The sequence below is a fragment of the Electrona antarctica genome (assembly GCF_951216825.1).
Source record: "Electrona antarctica genome assembly, contig: scaffold_61, whole genome shotgun sequence".
Lineage (NCBI taxonomy): Eukaryota > Metazoa > Chordata > Actinopteri > Myctophiformes > Myctophidae > Electrona > Electrona antarctica.
Window position 1 is genome coordinate 452,739 of NW_027638718.1, and position 24,458 is coordinate 477,196.

General features: G+C 48.2%; 1 protein-coding gene across 4 annotated transcripts in view; it reads left to right on the forward strand.

Moving 5' to 3' along the window:
- Nucleotides 1–24,458, forward strand: part of anln (anillin, actin binding protein) — a 71,540-nt gene that overhangs the window by 16,179 nt on the left and 30,903 nt on the right. For 3 of the 4 annotated variants that reach the window (XR_013789245.1, XR_013789246.1, XM_079530706.1), the window contains exons 7-11: nucleotides 6,339–6,714; nucleotides 6,996–7,237; nucleotides 14,539–14,802; nucleotides 16,140–16,290; nucleotides 18,973–19,328. Coding sequence is in view for 1 of the 4 variants with exons in the window: in XM_079530706.1 (XP_079386832.1) it covers nucleotides 6,339–6,714; nucleotides 6,996–7,237; nucleotides 14,539–14,802; nucleotides 16,140–16,290; nucleotides 18,973–19,328 (1,389 nt within the window). In the remaining 3 variants the exon portion in view is untranslated. The remainder of the gene's footprint in view (nucleotides 1–6,338; nucleotides 6,715–6,995; nucleotides 7,238–14,538; nucleotides 14,803–16,139; nucleotides 16,291–18,972; nucleotides 19,329–24,458) is intronic. The other variant, XR_013789247.1, reaches the window with a different exon arrangement.

Sequence of the window (24,458 nt, forward strand, 5' to 3'; positions counted from 1 at the left end):
GGTCTGGACACTAGTCCCTTTTAAAGTAATGTAGAGGACAGGAGGACAGCCTGTCCACCGTGGTCTGGACACTAGTCCCTTTTAAAGTAATGTAGAGGACAGGAGGACAGCCTGTCCACCGTGGTCTGGACACTAGTCCCTTTTAAAGTAATGTAGAGGACAGGAGGACACCCTATCCACCGTGGTCTGGACACTAGTCCCTTTTAAAGTAATGTAGAGGACAGGAGGACAGCCTGTCCACCGTGGTCTGGACACTAGTCCCTTTTAAAGTAATGTAGAGGACAGGAGGACAGCCTGTCCACCGTGGTCTGGACACTAGTCCCTTTTAACCCATTTAGGCCTGAAATAAAAAGTCTTCTGAAAGAATATATATTCAAAGATTTGTGCCGCATTTTCACGATTTTCCAAAAATAGCAGACCTACAAGCTCGTAGCGCGCCACTCGGTGGCGCGCTACGAGCTTGTAGGTCTGCTATTTTTCAATAGCTAAAGCATAACATAATGCTTAGTTAAAACACCAAAAGGGGTTCCCGTCCAGAATGGGTTAAAGTAATGTAAAGGACAGGAGGGCGGCCTATCCACCGTGGTGTGGACACTAGTCCCTTTTCTTCACTTGATTATCCTGTGTCCTCTGAGATGTCTGTCCTTATATCTCATCCTGTGTCCTCTGTCCTTATATCTCATCCTGTGTCCTCTGAGATGTCTGTCCTTATATCTCATCCTGTGTCCTCTGTCCTTATATCTCATCCTGTGTCCTCTGAGATGTCTGTCCTTATATCTCATCCTGTGTCCTCTGTCCTTATATCTCATCCTGTGTCCTCTGTCCTTATATCTCACCCTGTGTCCTCTGTCCTTATATCTCACCCTGTGTCCTCTGTCCTTATATCTCATCCTGTGTCCTCTGTCCTTATATCTCACCCTGTGTCCTCTGTCCTTATATCTCATCCTGTGTCCTCTGAGATGTCTGTCCTTATATCTCATCATGTGTCCTCTGTCCTTATATCTCATCCTGTGTCCTCTGAGATGTCTGTCCTTATATCTCACCCTGTGTCCTCTGAGATGTCTGTCCTTATATCTCATCCTGTGTCCTCTGTCCTTATATCTCATCCTGTGTCCTCTGTCCTTATATCTCATCCTGTGTCCTCTGAGATGTCTGTCCTTATATCTCATCATGTGTCCTCTGTCCTTATATCTCATCCTGTGTCCTCTGAGATGTCTGTCCTTATATCTCATCCTGTGTCCTCTGTCCTTATATCTCATCCTGTGTCCTCTGAGATGTCTGTCCTTATATCTCATCCTGTGTCCTCTGTCCTTATATCTCATCCTGTGTCCTCTGTCCTTATATCTCATCCTGTGTCCTCTGAGATGTCTGTCCTTATATCTCATCCTGTGTCCTCTGTCCTTATATCTCATCCTGTGTCCTCTGTCCTTATATCTCATCCTGTGTCCTCTGTCCTTATATCTCATCCTGTGTCCTCTGAGATGTCTGTCCTTATATCTCATCCTGTGTCCTCTGTCCTTATATCTCATCCTGTGTCCTCTGTCCTTATATCTCATCCTGTGTCCTCTGAGATGTCTGTCCTTATATCTCATCCTGTGTCCTCTGTCCTTATATCTCACCCTGTGTCCTCTGAGATGTCTGTCCTTATATCTCATCCTGTGTCCTCTGTCCTTATATCTCATCCTGTGTCCTCTGTCCTTATATCTCATCCTGTGTCCTCTGTCCTTATATCTCATCCTGTGTCCTCTGTCCTTATATCTCATCCTGTGTCCTCTGAGATGTCTGTCCTTATATCTCATCCTGTGTCCTCTGAGATGTCTGTCCTTATATCTCATCCTGTGTCCTCTGAGATGTCTGTCCTTATATCTCATCCTGTGTCCTCTGAGATGTCTGTCCTTATATCTCATCCTGTGTCCTCTGTCCTTATATCTCACCCTCTGTCCTCTGAGATGTCTGTCCTTATATCTCATCCTGTGTCCTCTGAGATGTCTGTCCTTATATCTCATCCTGTGTCCTCTGTCCTTATATCTCATCCTGTGTCCTCTGAGATGTCTGTCCTTATATCTCATCCTGTGTCCTCTGTCCTTATATCTCATCCTGTGTCCTCTGTCCTTATATCTCATCCTGTGTCCTCTGAGATGTCTGTCCTTATATCTCATCCTGTGTCCTCTGAGATGTCTGTCCTTATATCTCATCCTGTGTCCTCTGTCCTTATATCTCACCCTGTGTCCTCTGTCCTTATATCTCACCCTGTGTCCTCTGTCCTTATATCTCATCCTGTGTCCTCTGAGATGTCTGTCCTTATATCTCATCCTCTGTCCTTATATCTCATCCTGTGTCCTCTGAGATGTCTGTCCTTATATCTCATCCTCTGTCCTTATATCTCATCCTGTGTCCTCTGAGATGTCTGTCCTTATATCTCATCCTGTGTCCTTATATCTCATCCTGTGTCCTCTGTCCTTATATCTCATCCTGTGTCCTCTGAGATGTCTGTCCTTATATCTCATCCTGTGTCCTTATATCTCATCCTGTGTCCTCTGTCCTTATATCTCATCCTGTGTCCTCTGAGATGTCTGTCCTTATATCTCATCCTGTGTCCTCTGTCCTTATATCTCATCCTGTGTCCTCTGAGATGTCTGTCCTTATATCTCATCCTGTGTCCTCTGAGATGTCTGTCCTTATATCTCATCCTGTGTCCTCTGTCCTTATATCTCATCCTGTGTCCTCTGTCCTTATATCTCACCCTGTGTCCTCTGTCCTTATATCTCACCCTGTGTCCTCTGTCCTTATATCTCATCCTGTGTCCTCTGAGATGTCTGTCCTTATATCTCATCATGTGTCCTCTGTCCTTATATCTCATCCTGTGTCCTCTGAGATGTCTGTCCTTATATCTCATCCTGTGTCCTCTGTCCTTATATCTCATCCTGTGTCCTCTGAGATGTCTGTCCTTATATCTCATCCTGTGTCCTCTGAGATGTCTGTCCTTATATCTCATCCTGTGTCCTCTGTCCTTATATCTCATCCTGTGTCCTCTGAGATGTCTGTCCTTATATCTCATCCTGTGTCCTCTGTCCTTATATCTCATCCTGTGTCCTCTGTCCTTATATCTCATCCTGTGTCCTCTGTCCTTATATCTCATCCTGTGTCCTCTGTCCTTATATCTCATCCTGTGTCCTCTGTCCTTATATCTCATCCTGTGTCCTCTGAGATGTCTGTCCTTATATCTCATCCTGTGTCCTCTGTCCTTATATCTCATCCTGTGTCCTCTGTCCTTATATCTCATCCTGTGTCCTCTGAGATGTCTGTCCTTATATCTCATCCTGTGTCCTCTGTCCTTATATCTCACCCTGTGTCCTCTGAGATGTCTGTCCTTATATCTCATCCTGTGTCCTCTGTCCTTATATCTCATCCTGTGTCCTCTGTCCTTATATCTCATCCTGTGTCCTCTGTCCTTATATCTCATCCTGTGTCCTCTGAGATGTCTGTCCTTATATCTCATCCTGTGTCCTCTGTCCTTATATCTCATCCTGTGTCCTCTGTCCTTATATCTCATCCTGTGTCCTCTGTCCTTATATCTCATCCTGTGTCCTCTGAGATGTCTGTCCTTATATCTCATCCTGTGTCCTCTGTCCTTATATCTCATCCTGTGTCCTCTGTCCTTATATCTCATCCTGTGTCCTCTGTCCTTATATCTCATCCTGTGTCCTCTGAGATGTCTGTCCTTATATCTCATCCTGTGTCCTCTGTCCTTATATCTCATCCTGTGTCCTCTGTCCTTATATCTCATCCTGTGTCCTCTGAGATGTCTGTCCTTATATCTCATCCTGTGTCCTCTGTCCTTATATCTCACCCTGTGTCCTCTGAGATGTCTGTCCTTATATCTCATCCTGTGTCCTCTGTCCTTATATCTCATCCTGTGTCCTCTGTCCTTATATCTCACCCTGTGTCCTCTGTCCTTATATCTCACCCTGTGTCCTCTGAGATGTCTGTCCTTATATCTCATCCTGTGTCCTCTGTCCTTATATCTCATCCTGTGTCCTCTGTCCTTATATCTCATCCTGTGTCCTCTGTCCTTATATCTCATCCTGTGTCCTCTGTCCTTATATCTCATCCTGTGTCCTCTGAGATGTCTGTCCTTATATCTCATCCTGTGTCCTCTGAGATGTCTGTCCTTATATCTCATCCTGTGTCCTCTGAGATGTCTGTCCTTATATCTCATCCTGTGTCCTCTGAGATGTCTGTCCTTATATCTCATCCTGTGTCCTCTGTCCTTATATCTCACCCTCTGTCCTCTGAGATGTCTGTCCTTATATCTCATCCTGTGTCCTCTGAGATGTCTGTCCTTATATCTCATCCTGTGTCCTCTGTCCTTATATCTCATCCTGTGTCCTCTGAGATGTCTGTCCTTATATCTCATCCTGTGTCCTCTGTCCTTATATCTCATCCTGTGTCCTCTGAGATGTCTGTCCTTATATCTCATCCTGTGTCCTCTGAGATGTCTGTCCTTATATCTCATCCTGTGTCCTCTGAGATGTCTGTCCTTATATCTCATCCTGTGTCCTCTGTCCTTATATCTCACCCTGTGTCCTCTGTCCTTATATCTCATCCTGTGTCCTCTGAGATGTCTGTCCTTATATCTCATCCTCTGTCCTTATATCTCATCCTGTGTCCTCTGAGATGTCTGTCCTTATATCTCATCCTCTGTCCTTATATCTCATCCTGTGTCCTCTGAGATGTCTGTCCTTATATCTCATCCTCTGTCCTTATATCTCATCCTGTGTCCTCTGAGATGTCTGTCCTTATATCTCATCCTGTGTCCTTATATCTCATCCTGTGTCCTCTGTCCTTATATCTCATCCTGTGTCCTCTGAGATGTCTGTCCTTATATCTCATCCTGTGTCCTTATATCTCATCCTGTGTCCTCTGTCCTTATATCTCACCCTGTGTCCTCTGTCCTTATATCTCACCCTGTGTCCTCTGTCCTTATATCTCACCCTGTGTCCTCTGTCCTTATAGCTTCTGGTTTATCAGAATTATAACTATCTATTTAACCCTTACTGTAAGTGTAACAAGGGGAGGAAAGAGAACCTGCACTCACAGTGCCTTTAAGAGAACCTGCACTCACAGTGCCTTTAAGAGAACCTGCACTCACAGTGAACCACAGAGAACCTGCACTCACAGTGCCTTTAAGAGAACCTGCACTCAGTGCCTTTAAGAGAACCTGCACTCACAGTGAACCACAGAGAACCTGCACTCACAGTGCCTTTAAGAGAACCTGCACTCACAGTGCCTTTAAGAGAACCTGCACTCAGTGCCTTTAAGAGAACCTGCACTCACAGTGCCTTTAAGAGAACCTGCACTCACAGTGCCTTTTAAGAGAACCTGCACTCACAGTGCCTTTAAGAGAACCTGCACTCACAGTGAACCACAGAGAACCTGCACTCACAGTGCCTTTAAGAGAACCTGCACTCACAGTGAACCACAGAGAACCTGCACTCACAGTGAACCACAGAGAACCTGCACTCACAGTGAACCACAGAGAACCTGCACTCAGTGCCTTTAAGATAACCTGCACTCACAGTGAACCACAGAGAACCTGCACTCACAGTGCCTTTAAGAGAACCTGCACTCAGTGCCTTTAAGAGAACCTGCACTCACAGTGAACCACAGAGAACCTGCACTCACAGTGCCTTTAAGAGAACCTGCACTCACAGTGCCTTTAAGAGAACCTGCACTCAGTGCCTTTAAGAGAACCTGCACTCACAGTGCCTTTAAGAGAACCTGCACTCACAGTGCCTTTAAGAGAACCTGCACTCACAGTGCCTTTAAGAGAACCTGCACTCACAGTGCCTTTAAGAGAACCTGCACTCACAGTGCCTTTAAGAGAACCTGCACTCACAGTGCCTTTAAGAGAACCTGCACTCACAGTGCCTTTAAGAGAACCTGCACTCACAGTGCCTTTAAGAGAACCTGCACTCACAGTGCCTTTAAGAGAACCTGCACTCACAGTGCCTTTAAGAGAACCTGCACTCACAGTGCCTTTAAGAGAACCTGCACTCACAGTGCCTTTAAGAGAACCTGCACTCACAGTGCCTTTAAGAGAACCTGCACTCACAGTGCCTTTAAGAGAACCTGCACTCACAGTGCCTTTAAGAGAACCTGCACTCACAGTGCCTTTAAGAGAACCTGCACTCACAGTGCCTTTAAGAGAACCTGCACTCACAGTGCCTTTAAGTGCAAATTAACTAAACCAACATGCATATGGTGTGGTTGGTGTGGTTGGTGTGTCTCATATGGGTGTGGTTGGTGTGGTTGGTGTGTCTCATTTCCCCTCCAAGCAGCCCATCGTCGACTGTCCCGTCAAGGCCAGCAGAGTGGTCCCGCTCAGCGCCAGTCCCCAGAAGACCCCAGGCCAGGGGCTCTCCCACCAGGCCAGTCCCCAGAAGACCCCCGGCCAGGGGCTCTCCCACCAGGCCAGTCCCCAGAAGGCCGTCCTCCCTTCCTCGGTGTCTCTGTTGGTCTCCCAAAGCCCCCTGAAGAACAGGGGCCTCGACTTCACCTTCTCCAGCCCCAAGAAACCAGAGCTGGGAGCCAAGCCGCTGACCGCTGGTCCCTCTGGCCCCTCTGGCCCCGCTGGACCACAGAGCAGAGGGAAGGTCCCCACCAAGGACCCTGGGACCCCCCTACAGCAGAAAGCCACCGTCGGACCCACAGGTTAGACACACAGAGCCCTTGCGGTGTCTTGCGCCACTCCTTACCGTTTTTTATACTATTTTGAAATACCGGTACATTTTAAATAGTTCCCTCACTTCACACAAGTGATTTTTATTTTATTTTTTTATTTTAACCCTGGCTGTCGCTCACAGGAGTCAAGTCCTTCATTCTTTTAACCCTGGCTGTCACTCACAGGAGTCAAGTCCTTCATTCTTTTAACCCTGGCTGTCACTCACAGGAGTCAAGTCCTTCATTCTTTTAACCCTGGCTGTCACTCACAGGAGTCAAGTCCTTTGCGGATCGCTTCGGAGAGCGCCTTCAGGAACGGTCCAATCACGGCTCTCCTGCCGCCACTGCAGGCTCCGCCCAGTCTAGGACGCCCGCCGCCGTCCCCCCCAGCACCAGGACCGTTGCCGCCGTGACCCCCGGCGTCTCCCCCAGCACCAGACTGGTCCAGGAGAGGCTGCGAGCGGCCCAGGCTGCCAACACCGCCACGGCAGACCTCACCCAGAGGCAGAAACTGGTACTGCACGTTTACATTAACACTTTGACTGCGTCATTAATTAATCTTAATCCCCCTTTGACTGCTGGTGTTTTTCACTAACCTTTGAAGAATCACCCAATAGTGTAACGTTACTCCATTCCACCCACGGGTGTCTTCAAATAGTGCGATCTAATGTCGGAAAATAATCCACGATAATTTCACGGTCCGTGAAAAAAAGTTGGAAGAACACAGCCAGCCATAGTTCGGAGGTCATCTTTTTAACACTTTGATGGAGGCTAATTGTTTAATTCAGGGTTCCACCACGCTTAAAGGGGAATTTCTAATTGTTTAATCCAGGGTTCCACCACGCTTAAAGGGGAATTTCTTCCTAACCCTTTTTTTTTTTTACAAAAGTAAGTGGATAATAGTATATTGACCCCCAAAAAATTATTAAAAAGATATAGGGCGCTGGTCCTTTAACACATTGAGAGCCCACGCAAAACTGCCCAAAATCACTTTCACCTAGAAAATCCATTCACATTTTTTATAATTCAGCTGACTGTGGAGACCCATGCTGGAACTTTTTACTTTGAAATGTTTTATAGTTTCTGAGTTATTTAATTTAAACGCCAAATGCATTCTCAATGGCGAAAACACAAACTTTGGCACCACGTATCAAAAACGTATTCAAAGACGTCCACAGACGTCTTGGGCTATGCACGTGCGGTAATACCAAGGACGTCCACAGACGTCTTGGGCACAAAATGTGTTAAGAAAGGCGTAGGAGGGGTCTACCGCCGGCACACATAGACCAGGAAGAGTGCAGCAACAACACTTCATGGACTAACCTGTCACATCGCCTAGAACAGATGTAAACAAAAAACTAAAACCAATTGCGCGATTGAATAGGAGTTCTAGCGTTTGACCCACATGGACGGTAAACCCACATGGACGGTAAATACACATGGACGGTAAATCACATGGACGGTAAATCACATGGACGGTAAATCACATGGACGGTAAATCACATGGACGGTAAATCACTTGGACGGTAAATCACTTGGACGGTAAATACACATGGACGGTAAATACACATGGACGGTAAATACACATGGACGGTAAATCACATGGACGGTAAATCACATGGACGGTAAATACACATGGACGGTAAATACACATGGACGGTAAATACACATGGACGGTAAATACACATGGACGGTAAATCACATGGACGGTAAATCACATGGACGGTAAATCACATGGACGGTAAATCACATGGACGGTAAATCACATGGACGGTAAATCACATGGACGGTAAATACACATGGACGGTAAATACACATGGACGGTAAATACACATGGACGGTAAATCACATGGACGGTAAATCACATGGACGGTAAATACACATGGACGGTAAATACACATGGACGGTAAACCCACATGGACGGTAAACCCACATGGACGGTAAACACACATGGACGGTAAACACACATGGACGGTAAATACACATGGACGGTAAATCACATGGACGGTAAATACACATGGACGGTAAACCCACATGGACGGTAAATACACATGGACGGTAAATCCGCTAATTCTTTATGAAACGCTCGGCATGTTTTTTTTTTTTGTTTTTTTGTCAATGACTAATGGATACGCGTCTTCATATACGCTAAGAAAACAGCTTGTGCGAAACTCCCCTTTAATACGCTAAACCCGCCATTTGTTTTATGTGCTTAATTTTCCGTATTTTAATAATTAAAAAGAAACTGCGGCGTTGTCGCGGACCTGGTGACGAGGCCGGAAATCAACCCATGCTCTGGGCTGCTAGGGCTTCACAGACCACAGTGACACAGCTCACAGTCGCTAGGCAGTGTGACTTTAACTCGCTCCGCATTTAATCACACAATGTTAAGGTCAAGCTGAAGCGGTGATTCATCTGGTCGTGAAGCACTGAAGGTAGACAGTTTACAGTGAGACTGGACGACCGACAACGCCATGTAAAAACAATGCATGGATTCATTACGTTACCGCGTTACTCTTACTTCTATCACAGCAGCTAACCGCACGATGTGCACATCGTTGGAGCAACCGCACGATGTGCTCATCGTTGGGGCGACCGCACGATGTGCACATCGTTGGAGCGACCGCACGATGTGCACATCGTTGGAGCGACCGCACGATGTGCTCATCGTTGGGGCGACCGCACGATGTGCTCATCGTTGGGGCGACCGCACGATGTGCACATCGTTGGGGCGATGCGGCTCTGTTCTCCACATTGTATCTAAACTAAACCATTATACAAAAACTAGGCTATTAAGATAATTATGAATCATTCAATTGATCTCACGAGAGAGCGCATTTCTCTGCACCAACCGCAGCCGATTCAGGACCGGCACATATAGAGGAAGAAAAGGACCGGCACATATAGAGGAAGAAAAGGACCGGCACATATAGAGGAAGAAAAGGACCGGCACATACAGAGGAAGAAAAGGACCGGCACATATAGAGGAAGAAAAGGACCGGCACATACAGAGGAAGAAAAGGACCGGCACATACAGAGGAAGAAAAGGACCGGCACATATAGAGGAAGAAAAGGACCGGCACATATAGAGGAAGAAAAGGACCGGCACATATAGAGGAAGAAAAGGACCGGCACATACAGAGGAAGAAAAGGACCGGCACATATAGAGGAAGAAAAGGACCGGCACATATAGAGGAAGAAAAGGACCGGCACATATAGAGGAAGAAAATAGAGTTCTCATTTTCTGCCCGAACCCGGCCCGGCCCGACCCGGCCCGACATTTTCGGGCCGGGCCGGGCCCAAAACATTATGCTAATTAGTCGGGCCGGGCCGAGCCTCGGGCTCTGTGATTTTCCGTGATTTTTTCTTTTTTCTTTCTTTCTCCTTTTTTCAAGAATGTTATTATAATAAAAATAGCAATTCTGTTATTTGTGTAATGTGTAGGCTATACTGCCTACAAGTATGTATTTATTATAAAGAGGGCTTCACTTAATTGTGACAGGAGGAAGACGGAGGAGTGGAGGCAGGGGGCTTGGATTACTGACTGCGCACAGTGCGCAGGCATGAGCAGAGAGAAGTGAACGGTGGGGTGGTTGTTTATACCGCTGGCTGGCCTCTGGTTTGCGGCGCACCAAATGAGCTTCAGTTCATATGCTAAATGTTTTATAAATCAATCGGATTATCACACGATATCTGATTCAGCTATCGTGTGACTGCAACATGACGAAAACAGTTGCACAGTTGCACTGAGCCATCTCGTTAAACCCAGCTGGCTGCGATGAAATGAATAACCTAATCATTAGGCCAGCTAATCAACGTCATATAGTCACCAACCGTTCCATATAATTCTGTAGTGTATGATGACCACGCAATGTTACAGTCCACTGCAGGCTACAGGCTATTTGATTTACAAAATGATTAGTATTATAACCGCCGTCCCTCAGTGCGGCGGCGCTCCTCGTTATATGTGCCCGATTTAAAATAACAGATCTCTAAGCTGTCGAGACACGCCATGAGCGGGTGCGTGGATGGTTTGTAAACTTTGTAGGCTATGTTTGTTCTTTTGGACACCGAACGCAACGGGGACGATACTTGGGGTCTTGGACATAGCTGCTTCACTTCAGAGGAAACTAAGGGGAGCTACTCACCACCACTGGAAATGGAATCCATTAGAATGATATGGAAATGGTACATTAACAGTCTAACGTGAGCTACATAAATCCTTTATTTCGGCGATAAGTCCATTGAACTCCTTTCTCACTCTCACACAGACACACACTGAACCACTGACGGCGCACGCCGCTGCGCTGGCCATGCATTAAAGTGGCGTTCTTTTTTCTTTCTTTTTTCCGGGCTTCATCGGGCTTCGGGCCTAACATTATGGAAATCTTTAGGGTCGGGCCGAGCTTCGGGCTGAACCAGTTAGGGCCGGGCCGTGCCGGGCTTCAAATTTCGGGCCCGATGAGAACTCTAGAAGAAAAGAGATTCAGGACCGGCACATATAGAGGAAGGACCGGTTCAGGACCGGCACATATAGAGGAAGGACCGGCACATATAGAGGAAGAAAAGGACCGGCACATATAGAGGAAGGACCGGTTCAGGACCGGCACATATAGAGGAAGGACCGGCACATATAGAGGAAGAAAAGAGAAGGTTTTACTGCATATTAAGCTGCAATATTTTATATTAAAATTATATAAATTCGATATTCAAGCCGTTCGAATCATTCCGAACCCAAGTGGTGTTTTAAAATGAATATCCGAATGTATTTTTTTTTTTTTTTTTTTTTAAGATATTTTTTTGCGGCTTACGCCTTTTATTGGTTTTTGAAGGGACAGACAGTAGGCTGACAGGAAACGGGAGAGAGATGGGGGAAGACATGCAGTAAAGGCCGTGTCGGGCTCGGGAGTCGAACCCGCGGCACACTGCGACTGGATTACCAGTCGGGTGCCCAGACGGTTACGCCACCGCCTGGGCCCCGAATGTAATTTTTGACAATCCTGGCAGCACTACTTGGGACTCGGCATCAAGGGTTGGATTGGGGGGTTGTTAGATCAACTACAAATGATTTCCCGAGCGCGGCACGGCTGCAGCTCACCGCTCCCAAGAGACAAATCTCGTATGTGACAAATAGTAGGACTTTATCCATTCCCACTTCCCAGACCCTCTCTAGTCCAACCCACTCACTGATGTCTGCCTTGTGTTCCCAGACCCTCTCTAGTCCAACCCACTCACTGATGTCTGCCCTGTGTTCCCAGACCCTCTCTAGTCCAACCCACTCACTGATGTCTGCCCTGTGTTCCCAGACCCTCTCTAGTCCAACCCACTCACTGATGTCTGCCCTGTGTTCCCAGACCCTCTCTAGTCCAACCCACTCACTGATGTCTGCCTTGTGTTCCCAGACCCTCTCTAGTCCAACCCACTCACTGATGTCTGCCCTGTGTTCCCAGACCCTCTCTAGTCCAACCCACTCACTGATGTCTGCCTTGTGTTCCCAGACCCTCTCTAGTCTAACCCACTCACTGATGTCTGCCCTGTGTTCCCAGACCCTCTCTAGTCCAACCCACTCACTGATGTCTGCCCTGTGTTCCCAGACCCTCTCTAGTCTAACCCACTCACTGATGTCTGCCTTGTGTTCCCAGACCCTCTCTAGTCCAACCCACTCACTGATGTCTGCCCTGTGTTCCCAGACCCTCTCTAGTCTAACCCACTCACTGATGTCTGCCTTGTGTTCCCAGACCCTCTCTAGTCCAACCCACTCACTGATGTCTGCCCTGTGTTCCCAGACCCTCTCTAGTCCAACCCACTCACTGATGTCTGCCCTGTGTTCCCAGACCCTCTCTAGTCTAACCCACTCACTGATGTCTGCCTTGTGTTCCCAGACCCTCTCTAGTCCAACCCACTCACTGATGTCTGCCCTGTGTTCCCAGACCCTCTCTAGTCTAACCCACTCACTGATGTCTGCCTTGTGTTCCCAGACCCTCTCTAGTCCAACCCACTCACTGATGTCTGCCTTGTGTTCCCAGACCCTCTCTAGTCCAACCCACTCACTGATGTCTGCCTTGTGTTCCCAGACCCTCTCTAGTCCAACCCACTCACTGATGTCTGCCTTGTGTTCCCAGACCCTCTCTAGTCTAACCCACTCACTGATGTCTGCCTTGTGTTCCCAGACCCTCTCTAGTCCAACCCACTCACTGATGTCTGCCCTGTGTTCCCAGACCCTCTCTAGTCCAACCCACTCACTGATGTCTGCCCTGTGTTTCCAGACCCTCTCTAGTCTAACCCACTCACTGATGTCTGCCCTGTGTTCCCAGACCCTCTCTAGTCTAACCCACTCACTGATGTCTGCCTTGTGTTCCCAGACCCTCTCTAGTCTAACCCACTCACTGATGTCTGCCCTGTGTTCCCAGACCCTCTCTAGTCCAACCCACTCACTGATGTCTGCCCTGTGTTCCCAGACCCTCTCTAGTCCAACCCACTCACTGATGTCTGCCCTGTGTTCCCAGACCCTCTCTAGTCCAACCCACTCACTGATGTCTGCCCTGTGTTCCCAGACCCTCTCTAGTCCAACCCACTCACTGATGTCTGCCCTGTGTTCCCAGACCCTCTCTAGTCTAACCCACTCACTGATGTCTGCCCTGTGTTCCCAGACCCTCTCTAGTCTAACCCACTCACTGATGTCTGCCCTGTGTTTCCAGACCCTCTCTAGTCTAACCCACTCACTGATGTCTGCCCTGTGTTCCCAGACCCTCTCTAGTCCAACCCACTCACTGATGTCTGCCCTGTGTTCCCAGACCCTCTCTAGTCTAACCCACTCACTGATGTCTGCCCTGTGTTCCCAGACCCTCTCTAGTCTAACCCACTCACTGATGTCTGCCCTGTGTTCCCAGACCCTCTCTAGTCTAACCCACTCACTGATGTCTGCCCTGTGTTCCCAGACCCTCTCTAGTCTAACCCACTCACTGATGTCTGCCCTGTGTTCCCAGACCCTCTCTAGTCTAACCCACTCACTGATGTCTGCCTTGTGTTCCCAGACCCTCTCTAGTCCAACCCACTCACTGATGTCTGCCTTGTGTTCCCAGACCCTCTCTAGTCCAACCCACTCACTGATGTCTGCCTTGTGTTCCCAGACCCTCTCTAGTCCAACCCACTCACTGATGTCTGCCCTGTGTTCCCAGACCCTCTCTAGTCTAACCCACTCACTGATGTCTGCCCTGTGTTCCCAGACCCTCTCTAGTCTAACCCACTCACTGATGTCTGCCTTGTGTTCCCAGACCCTCTCTAGTCCAACCCACTCACTGATGTCTGCCTTGTGTTCCCAGACCCTCTCTAGTCTAACCCACTCACTGATGTCTGCCCTGTGTTTCCAGACCCTCTCTAGTCTAACCCACTCACTGATGTCTGCCCTGTGTTTCCAGACCCTCTCTAGTCTAACCCACTCACTGATGTCTGCCTTGTGTTCCCAGACCCTCTCTAGTCTAACCCACTCACTGATGTCTGCCCTGTGTTCCCAGACCCTCTCTAGTCTAACCCACTCACTGATGTCTGCCCTGTGCTTCCCAGACCCTCTCTAGTCCAACCCACTCACTGATGTCTGCCCTGTGTTCCCAGACCCTCTCTAGTCTAACCCACTCACTGATGTCTGCCTTGTGTTCCCAGACCCTCTCTAGTCCAACCCACTCACTGATGTCTGCCCTGTGTTCCCAGACCCTCTCTAGTCCAACCCACTCACTGATGTCTGCCTTGTGTTTTCAAAACAAATCGCCATCATATTTATTTGACAAAGTAAAACGTGTCTTTCTTTCTTTGTCACAGGAGCGTGAGTCGGAGCTCGCCCAGATCCGCAGTCGCTTCCAGAAGGGAAGCGGCAACCTGTGGAAGAACAAGGAGGAGGAGACACCGGCACCCAGGAGACACCTGGAGGAGACACCGGCACCCAGGAGACACCTGGAGGAGACACCGGCACCCAGGAGACACCTGGAGGAGACACCGGCACCCAGGAGACACCTGGAGGAGACACCGGCACCCAGGAGACACCTGGAGGAGACACCGGCACCCAGGAGACACCCACAGATCAAGGTAGATTGTAGATGTAGGCCCAGGCCACACTACTCTGGATCTTTTGCAAAACGGATATTTCCGTCCACCGTTTTAGAAAAAAATCCCTGTCCATACGACAGAGATATCTGAGTCCACACACAAACGCAGAAACGCATTGAACACAGGATAAAATCACTGCAGTAGCAGGTTTCAATTGTAGGCTATATTATACTTGATTTTATATTTACACTTATGAGGTGCCAATCATATTTTTTAATGAAGGAATAAGTACAGCATTTTAAAAGCGACCTAAATTGAATGGAAGTGGAACATGTTTCTTTCATTGTCTGTTAGCATGTCACACTATGTTCTCTCCATATCATTGTCTGTTAGCATGTCACACTATGTTCTCTCCATATCATTGTCTGTTAGCATGTCACACTATGTTCTCTCCATATCATTAAAAAATGACACTTCACCATTGCTCTGGCGACTTGGCAAGTCCTGCACAGAAAATAATAGCAGAGTCAGACAGACCACACAGCGACCCACTGTTCTCTCTCTCTCTCTCTCTCTCTCTGCACCAATACAAATTAAATCACCAGTCCGCACTGGACTAGTAGGCTGATATATGTATTATTGGATGCAGCAGAGCCTTTGCTCGCTGCAGTTGATGCAACATAATACGTTTTAAAGTTGTTAACAGTGATATATAAACATGAACATTTGGATAGATATCCATGTAGTTTCCATGCAGGCACAAGCTGTATTTCTCACCTAATTATAGTAAAAATTATATGCGCTAATAAGCGGTGACATCGTTTCTCAAAAGCTCCGTTTTGCATGACTACACAGCTCCACTGATCCGGATATTTTCGAAAATCTTCACTTATTTATCCGTTTCCAAAAACCTCCTTTTGAGTGGCCGCCCACCCAGTCTCTGCTCTGGGAGCAGCTAGTGAGACTAAACGTCTAGCCCCGCCCACCCTGGGAGCAGCTAGTGAGACTAAACGTCTAGCTCCGCCCACCCTGGGAGCAGCTAGTGAGACTAAACGTCTAGCCCCGCCCACCCTGGGAGCAGCTAGTGAGACTAAACGTCTAGCCCCGCCCACCCTGGGAGCAGGACTCAGCGCAGATTCTGATGTGTCGATTACACGTGACGTAACCGTTCCATCATGCTAGATGGCTATTTCTGTGTGTGTGTGTGTGTGTGTGTGTGTGTGTGTGTGTGTGTGTGTGTGTGTGTGTGTGTGTGTGTGTGTGTGTGTGTGTGTGTGTGTGTGTGTGTGTGTGTGTGTGTGTGTGTGTGTGTGTGTGTGTGTGTGTGTGTGTGTGTGTGTGTGATTTCATTGGCTGACTGTCCTGTTTGTTTTCAGGTGGTGGAGGCGGACCGCTCTCAGTCTGTGGATGAAGATGATTTCAGTACGGCCAGCAACCTGACCTGTACCACAGAGCCATTCAGTACAGCCAGCAACCTGACCTGTGCCACAGAGCCATTCAGTACGGCCAGCAACTACACCTCTGCAGGTAGCGTAATTTAAAGCTGCAATACTAGAGCTTAGGTCGTGCTGCATGTGACGATTTGGACAGTTAGATATGCGACTTGGATATAAAACACTAAGGGTTGCCCTCTTGCCCCTGGCAGCTAAATAAAACACTAAGGGTTGCCCACCTGCCCCTGGCAGCTAAATAAAACACTAAGGGTTGCCCACCTGCCCCTGGCAGCTAAATAAAACACTAAGGGTTGCCCACCTGCCCCTGGCAGCTAAATAAAACACTAAGGGTTGCCCACCTGCCCCTGACAGCTAAATAAAACACTAAGGGTTGCCCACCTGCCCCTGGCAGCTAAATAAAAAACTAAGGGTTGCCCACCTGCCCCTGGCAGCTAAATAAAACAGTAAGGGTTGCCCACCTGCCCCTGGCAGCTAAATAAAACACTAAGGGTCGTTTGCACCAAGAAAGATTAAATAAAGCTTAGTTTAGTGTTAATCAAGGATTTGTTGATCAAGGATTAATTTTAATTCGAGTTGTGTTGCACCACTTAATTTTAAGCATTGCTTAACAGATCTGTGATTAAATCCTTAACCTGTGATTAAAATCCATTAAACTGTGATTAAAACTTTAAACTGTGATTAATTCATGGATTAAACTTTGTTGTGTGTCCGCCATCTTGGTTTTGCGCTGTAAATAAACAGCAGCAGTCGTGAGCATCATTAGCGTTACTATTTCATTCATATTTGAGAATGTTTAAATTAAATTATAGTGCCTGCAGCAAAAATATATATGATAATAAAAACCGTCTCGCTCGCTAAAAAAAAACCAACAGACCTATAAGCATGTTGTTTACATTTAAACCTCCTCTCCTGCTGGTTTAGAATTAATCCCTTATTGATACTTAAATCAAAGTTTAAAGTAGTGGTGCAACAGGATTGACATTAATCCAGGTTTACTGTGAAAATTAAAACCAAGATTAAAAAAACAAAACCAAGATTAAAAGGATGGTTTAAAACTAAACCGGATTAGTGAAAACTAGGTTTAAAGTTTGGTGCAACTGGATTAATAGATAAACCTTGATTTAAACCAGATTAAGGCTTAATCTTTCTTGGTGCAAACGACCCTAAGGGTTGCCCACCTGCCCCTGGCAGCTAAATAAAACACTAAGGGGTGCCCACCTGCCCCTGGCAGCTAAATAAAACACTAAGGGTTGCCCACCTACCCCTGGCAGCTAAATAAAACACTAAGGGTTGCCCACCTGCCCCTGGCAGCTAAATAAAACACTAAGGGTTGCCCACCTGCCCCTGGCAGCTAAATAAAACACTAAGGGTTGCCCACCTGCCCCTGGCAGCTAAATAAAACACTAAGGGTTGCCCACCTGCCCCTGGCAGCTAAATAAAACACTAAGGGTTGCCCACCTGCCCCTGGCAGCTAAATAAAACACTAAGGGGTGCCCACCTGCCCCTGGCAGCTAAATAAAACACTAAGGGTGGCCCACCTGCCCCTGGCAGCTAAATAAAACACTAACACCAGATATCTGTCTAAACACCTGAACGTGTCCAGAGCTCTGTCTTCTATAAACGCAACACCAGATATCTGTCTAAACACCTGAACGTGTCCAGAGCTCTGTCTTCTATAAACACAACACCAGATATCTGTCTAAACACCTGAACGTGTCCAGAGCTCTGTCTTCTATAAACACAACACCAGATATCTGTCTAAACACCTGAACGTGTCCAGAGCTCTGTCTTCTATAAACACAACACCATATATCTGTCTAAACACCTGAACGTGTCCAGAGCTCTGTCTTCTATAAACACAACACCAGATATCTGTCTAAACACCTGAACATGTCCAGAGCTCTGTCTTCTATAAACACAACACCAGATATCTGTCTAAACACCTGAACATGTCCAGAGCTCTGTCTTCTATAAACACAACACCAGATATCTGTCTAAACACCTGAACATGTCCAGAGCTCTGTCTTCTATAAACACAACACCAGATATCTGTCTAAACACCTGAACATGTCCAGAGCTCTGTCTTCTATAAACACAACACCAGATATCTGTCTAAACACCTGAACATGTCCAGAGCTCTGTCTTCTATAAACACAACACCAGATATCTGTCTAAACACCTGAACATGTCCAGAGCTCTGTCTTCTATAAACACAACACCAGATATCTGTCTAAACACCTGAACGTGTCCAGAGCTCTGTCTTCTATAAACACAACACCAGATATCTGTCTAAACACCTGAACGTGTCCAGAAACACAACAGATATCTGTCTAAACACCTGAACGTGGCCAGAAACACAACAGATATCTGTCTAAACACCTGAACGTGGCCAGGGTGATCTGTCTTCTGGTCTGTGGAATGTAAAATAATAGCACTGTTTAGTGTTTACCTATAATCTTCTTTTCTCACTGTTGCTACACTTAACTCATCATATTCACAGCTAGGTATTTGGCATACATTTTTTTTTTATTGAACAGCCCCAGAAAGTAAGAAACAAAGGGTTAGGGTTAACGTTACAATTTTTCCTAGCATTTTATATTATAATGGATTATTTACTTTTGGGGCAAATGGGCAAGTAGAACATGACTAGGTGCCTCTGAGACCTTTAGTGTCAACCCCTGGACTTGTTGTGCATGTATTGAATGTTCATTAACAACAGAAACAAAGAATGAAGAATAAAGTAAAAATGTTTCAGGAAATCTGCTGGCCGTGTCTCCTCCGGCTGCCACCTCCAGCCCTCTGACGAGAGCTCCTCCGGCTGCCACCTCCAGCCCTCTGACGAGAGCGGACCAGAGGGAGAAGACCTCCTCCTCCTCTAACGAGGTAGAGATGAGCGTGGACCAGAAGACCTTCTCCTCCTCTGAGTACGTGGAGCAGAGCGTGGACCAGTCCATCACCTCGGCCGTCATCAACGGCCTGTTTGAGGGCGTCTATGACGAGGAGGAAGATGAGGAGGAGGATGCTCTGAACATCTCCTCCATGTCTCTGCTGGCTCCCATGGAGGAGACGGTGGCTGCGGTGGTGAAGAGCCCCGAGAGGAGGCTGATGATGGTACGTAGCGTAGCGGTGAAGGAGGCTGGTGATGGTACGTAGTGTAGCGGTGAAGGAGGCTGGTGATGGTACGTAGTGTAGCGGTGAAGGAGGCTGGTGATGGTACGTAGTGTAGCGGTGAAGGAGGCTGGTGATGGTACGTAGTGTAGCGGTGAAGGAGGCTGGTGATGGTACGTAGTGTAGCGGTGAAGGAGGCTGGTGATGGTACGTAGTGTAGCGGTGAAGGAGGATGGTGATGGTACGTAGTGTAGCGGTGAAGGAGGCTGGTGATGGTACGTAGTGTAGCAGTGAAGGAGGCTGGTGATGGTACGTAGTGTAGCGGTGAAGGAGGCTGGTGATGGTACGTAGCGGTGAAGGAGGCTGATGATGGTACGTAGTGTAGCGGTGAAGGAGGCTGGTGATGGTACGTAGTGTAGCGGTGAAGGAGGCTGGTGATGGTACGTAGCGTAGCGGTGAAGGAGGCTGGTGATGGTACGTAGTGTAGCGGGTGAAGGAGGCTGGTGATGGTACGTAGTGTAGCGGTGAAGGAGGCTGGTGATGGTACGTAGTGTAGCGGTGAAGGAGGATGGTGATGGTACGTAGCGTAGCGGTGAAGGAGGCTGGTGATGGTACGTAGTGTAGCGGTGAAGGAGGCTGGTGATGGTACGTAGTGTAGCGGTGAAGGAGGCTGGTGATGGTACGTAGTGTAGCGGTGAAGGAGGCTGGTGATGGTACGTAGCGGTGAAGGAGGCTGGTGATGGTACGTAGTGTAGCGGTGAAGGAGGCTTGTGATGGTACGTAGTGTAGCGGTGAAGGAGGCTGGTGATGGTACGTAGTGTAGCGGTGAAGGAGGCTGGTGATGGTACGTAGCGGTGAAGGAGGCTGGTGATGGTACGTAGTGTAGCGGTGAAGGAGGCTGGTGATGGTACGTAGCGGTGAAGGAGGCTGGTGATGGTACGTAGTGTAGCGGGGAAGGAGGCTGGTGATGGTACGTAGTGTAGCGGTGAAGGAGGATGGTGATGGTACGTAGTGTAGCGGTGAAGGAGGATGGTGATGGTACGTAGTGTAGCGGTGAAGGAGGCTGGTGATGGTATGTAGTGTAGCGGTGAAGGAGGCTGGTGATGGTACGTAGTGTAGCGGTGAAGGAGGCTGGTGATGGTACGTAGTGTAGCGGTGAAGGAGGCTGGTGATGGTACGTAGTGTAGCGGTGAAGGAGGCTGGTGATGGTACGTAGTGTAGCGGTGAAGGAGGCTGGTGATGGTACGTAGTGTAGCGGTGAAGGAGGATGGTGATGGTACGTAGTGTAGCGGTGAAGGAGGCTGGTGATGGTACGTAGTGTAGCGGTGAAGGAGGCTGGTGATGGTACGTAGTGTAGCGGTGAAGGAGGCTGGTGATGGTACGTAGTGTAGCGGTGAAGGAGGATGGTGATGGTACGTAGTGTAGCGGTGAAGGAGGCTGGTGATGGTACGTAGTGTAGCGGTGAAGGAGGCTGGTGATGGTACGTAGTGTAGCGGTGAAGGAGGATGGTGATGGTACGTAGTGTAGCGGTGAAGGAGGCTGGTGATGGTACGTAGCGTAGCGGTGAAGGAGGCTGGTGATGGTACGTAGTGTAGCGGGTGAAGGAGGATGGTGATGGTATGTAGTGTAGCGGTGAAGGAGGCTGGTGATGGTACGTAGTGTAGCGGTGAAGGAGGCTGGTGATGGTACGTAGTGTAGCGGTGAAGGAGGCTGGTGATGGTACGTAGTGTAGCGGTGAAGGAGGCTGGTGATGGTACGTAGTGTAGCGGTGAAGGAGGCTGGTGATGGTACGTAGCGGTGAAGGAGGATGGTGATGGTACGTAGTGTAGCGGTGAAGGAGGCTGGTGATGGTACGTAGTGTAGCGGTGAAGGAGGCTGGTGATGGTACGTAGTGTAGCGGTGAAGGAGGCTGGTGATGGTACGTAGTGTAGCGGTGAAGGAGGCTGGTGATGGTACGTAGTGTAGCGGTGAAGGAGGCTGGTGATGGTACGTAGTGTAGTGGTGAAGGAGGCTGGTGATGGTACGTAGCGGTGAAGGAGGATGGTGATGGTACGTAGTGTAGCGGTGAAGGAGGCTGGTGATGGTACGTAGTGTAGCGGTGAAGGAGGCTGGTGATGGTACGTAGTGTAGCGGTGAAGGAGGCTGGTGATGGTACGTAGCGGTGAAGGAGGCTGGTGATGGTACGTAGTGTAGCGGTGAAGGAGGCTGGTGATGGTACGTAGCGGTGAAGGAGGCTGGTGATGGTACGTAGTGTAGCGGTGAAGGAGGCTGGTGATGGTACGTAGTGTAGCGGTGAAGGAGGCTGGTGATGGTACGTAGTGTAGCGGTGAAGGAGGCTGGTGATGGTACGTAGTGTAGTGGTGAAGGAGGCTGATGATGGTACGTAGTGTAGCGGTGAAGGAGGCTGGTGATGGTACGTAGTGGTGAAGGAGGATGGTGATGGTACGTAGTGTAGCGGTGAAGGAGGCTGGTGATGGTACGTAGTGTAGTGGTGAAGGAGGCTGGTGATGGTACGTAGTGTAGCGGTGAAGGAGGCTGGTGATGGTACGTAGCGGTGAAGGAGGATGGTGATGGTACGTAGTGTAGCGGTGAAGGAGGCTGGTGATGGTACGTAGTGTAGCGGTGAAGGAGGCTGGTGATGGTACGTAGTGTAGCGGTGAAGGAGGCTGGTGATGGTACGTAGTGTAGCGGTGAAGGAGGCTGGTGATGGTACGTAGTGTAGCGGTGAAGGAGGCTGGTGATGGTACGTAGTGTAGCGGTGAAGGAGGATGGTGATGGTATGTAGTGTAGCGGTGAAGGAGGCTGGTGATGGTACGTAGTGTAGCGGTGAAGGAGGCTGGTGATGGTACGTAGTGTAGCGGTGAAGGAGGCTGGTGATGGTACGTAGTGTAGCGGTGAAGGAGGCTGGTGATGGTACGTAGTGTAGCGGTGAAGGAGGCTGGTGATGGTACGTAGTGTAGCGGTGAAGGAGGCTGGTGATGGTACGTAGTGTAGCGGTGAAGGAGGATGGTGATGGTACGTAGTGTAGCGGTGAAGGAGGCTGGTGATGGTACGTAGTGTAGCGGGGAAGGAGGCTGGTGATGGTACGTAGCGTAGCGGGGAAGGAGGCTGGTGATGGTACGTAGTGTAGCGGTGAAGGAGGCTGGTGATGGTACGTAGTGTAGCGGGGAAGGAGGCTGGTGATGGTACGTAGTGTAGCGACTAGTAAATCCACTAGTCAACTAGTGGATTTACTAGTTGAATAGTCGACTAGTTGCTTAAAAGGATCCCTGGCTAATAAGACAAATATGTCTTAAAACATTATACTTGCCCTCAATAACTAAAATTACAAAATAATAACACCATACATATTTTATTTCTTTCATGAATAGAGAATCTTTCACTCAATAGGGACTGCTCCTGTCAAACTTAATACTTTCTAAAGTTAATCAAAGAAATATTTTTAATATTTGTTATTGGCACGTGCATTCCATAGTTCCATCATCAACTTTTGACAGGAGCAGTCCCTATTGAGTTAAATATTCTCTATTTATGAAAGAAATAAAATATTTAAGGTTTTAAAATTATTTTTTTTTTTTGAGTGGTGTAAACCACTCCTACAACTGGCTTTGTTAGTTTACGTGTCTGTCCGTTTACGTGTCTGTCCGTCCAAAAAAATGAGTATGGTTGCTATGGTCACCCAGTTCACACGGGTGTGATTTCATTACGTCAGACATTACGTCAGACCACAACTGATCAGTCTATATAAGACCTTACACCACTCAGTTCACACGGGTGTGATTTTTTTTTAGTAATAGAGGGCAGGAACGTATTAGCCAGGCATCCTTTTAAAGCCCTACTGGAGGCAGGGATCCTTTTAAAGCCCTACTGGAGGCAGGGATCCTTTTAAAGCCCTACTGGAGGCAGGGATCCTTTTAAAGCCCTACTGGAGGCAGGGATCCTTTTAAAGCCCTACTGGAGGCAGGGATCCTTTTAAAGCCCTACTGGAGGCAGGGATCCTTTTAAAGCCCTACTGGAGGCAGGGATCCTTTTAAAGCCCTACTGGAGGCAGGGATCCTTTTAAAGCCCTACTGGAGGCAGGGATCCTTTTAAAGCCCTACTGGAGGCAGGGATCCTTTTAAAGCCCTACTGGAGGCAGGGATCCTTTTAAAGCCCTACTGGAGGCAGGGATCCTTTTAAAGCCCTACTGGAGGCAGGGATCCTTTTAAAGCCCTACTGGAGGCAGGGATCCTTTTAAAGCCTTACTGGAGGCAGGGATCCTTTTAAAGCCCTACTGGAGGCAGGGATCCTTTTAAAGCCTTACTGGAGGCAGGGATCCTTTTAAAGCCCTACTGGAGGCAGGGATCCTTTTAAAGCCTTACTGGAGGCAGGGATCCTTTTAAAGCCCTACTGGAGGCAGGGATCCTTTTAAAGCCTTACTGGAGGCAGGGATCCTTTTAAAGCCCTACTGGAGGCAGGGATCCTTTTAAAGCCCTACTGGAGGCAGGGATCCTTTTAAAGCCCTACTGGAGGCAGGGATCCTTTTAAAGCCCTACTGGAGGCAGGGATCCTTTTAAAGCCCTACTGGAGGCAGGGATCCTTTTAAAGCCTTACTGGAGGCAGGGATCCTTTTAAAGCCCTACTGGAGGCAGGGATCCTTTTAAAGCCTTACTGGAGGCAGGGATCCTTTTAAAGCCCTACTGGAGGCAGGGATCCTTTTAAAGCCCTACTGGAGGCAGGGATCCTTTTAAAGCCCTACTGGAGGCAGGGATCCTTTTAAAGCCCTACTGGAGGCAGGGATCCTTTTAAAGCCCTACTGGAGGCAGGGATCCTTTTAAAGCCCTACTGGAGGCAGGGATCCTTTTAAAGCCCTACTGGAGGCAGGGATCCTTTTAAAGCCCTACTGGAGGCAGGGATCCTTTTAAAGCCCTACTGGAGGCAGGGATCCTTTTAAAGCCCTACTGGAGGCAGGGATCCTTTTAAAGCCCTACTGGAGGCAGGGATCCTTTTAAAGCCCTACTGGAGGCAGGGATCCTTTTAAAGCCCTACTGGAGGCAGGGATCCTTTTAAAGCCCTACTGGAGGCAGGGATCCTTTTAAAGCCCTACTGGAGGCAGGGATCCTTTTAAAGCCTTACTGGAGGCAGGAACGTGAA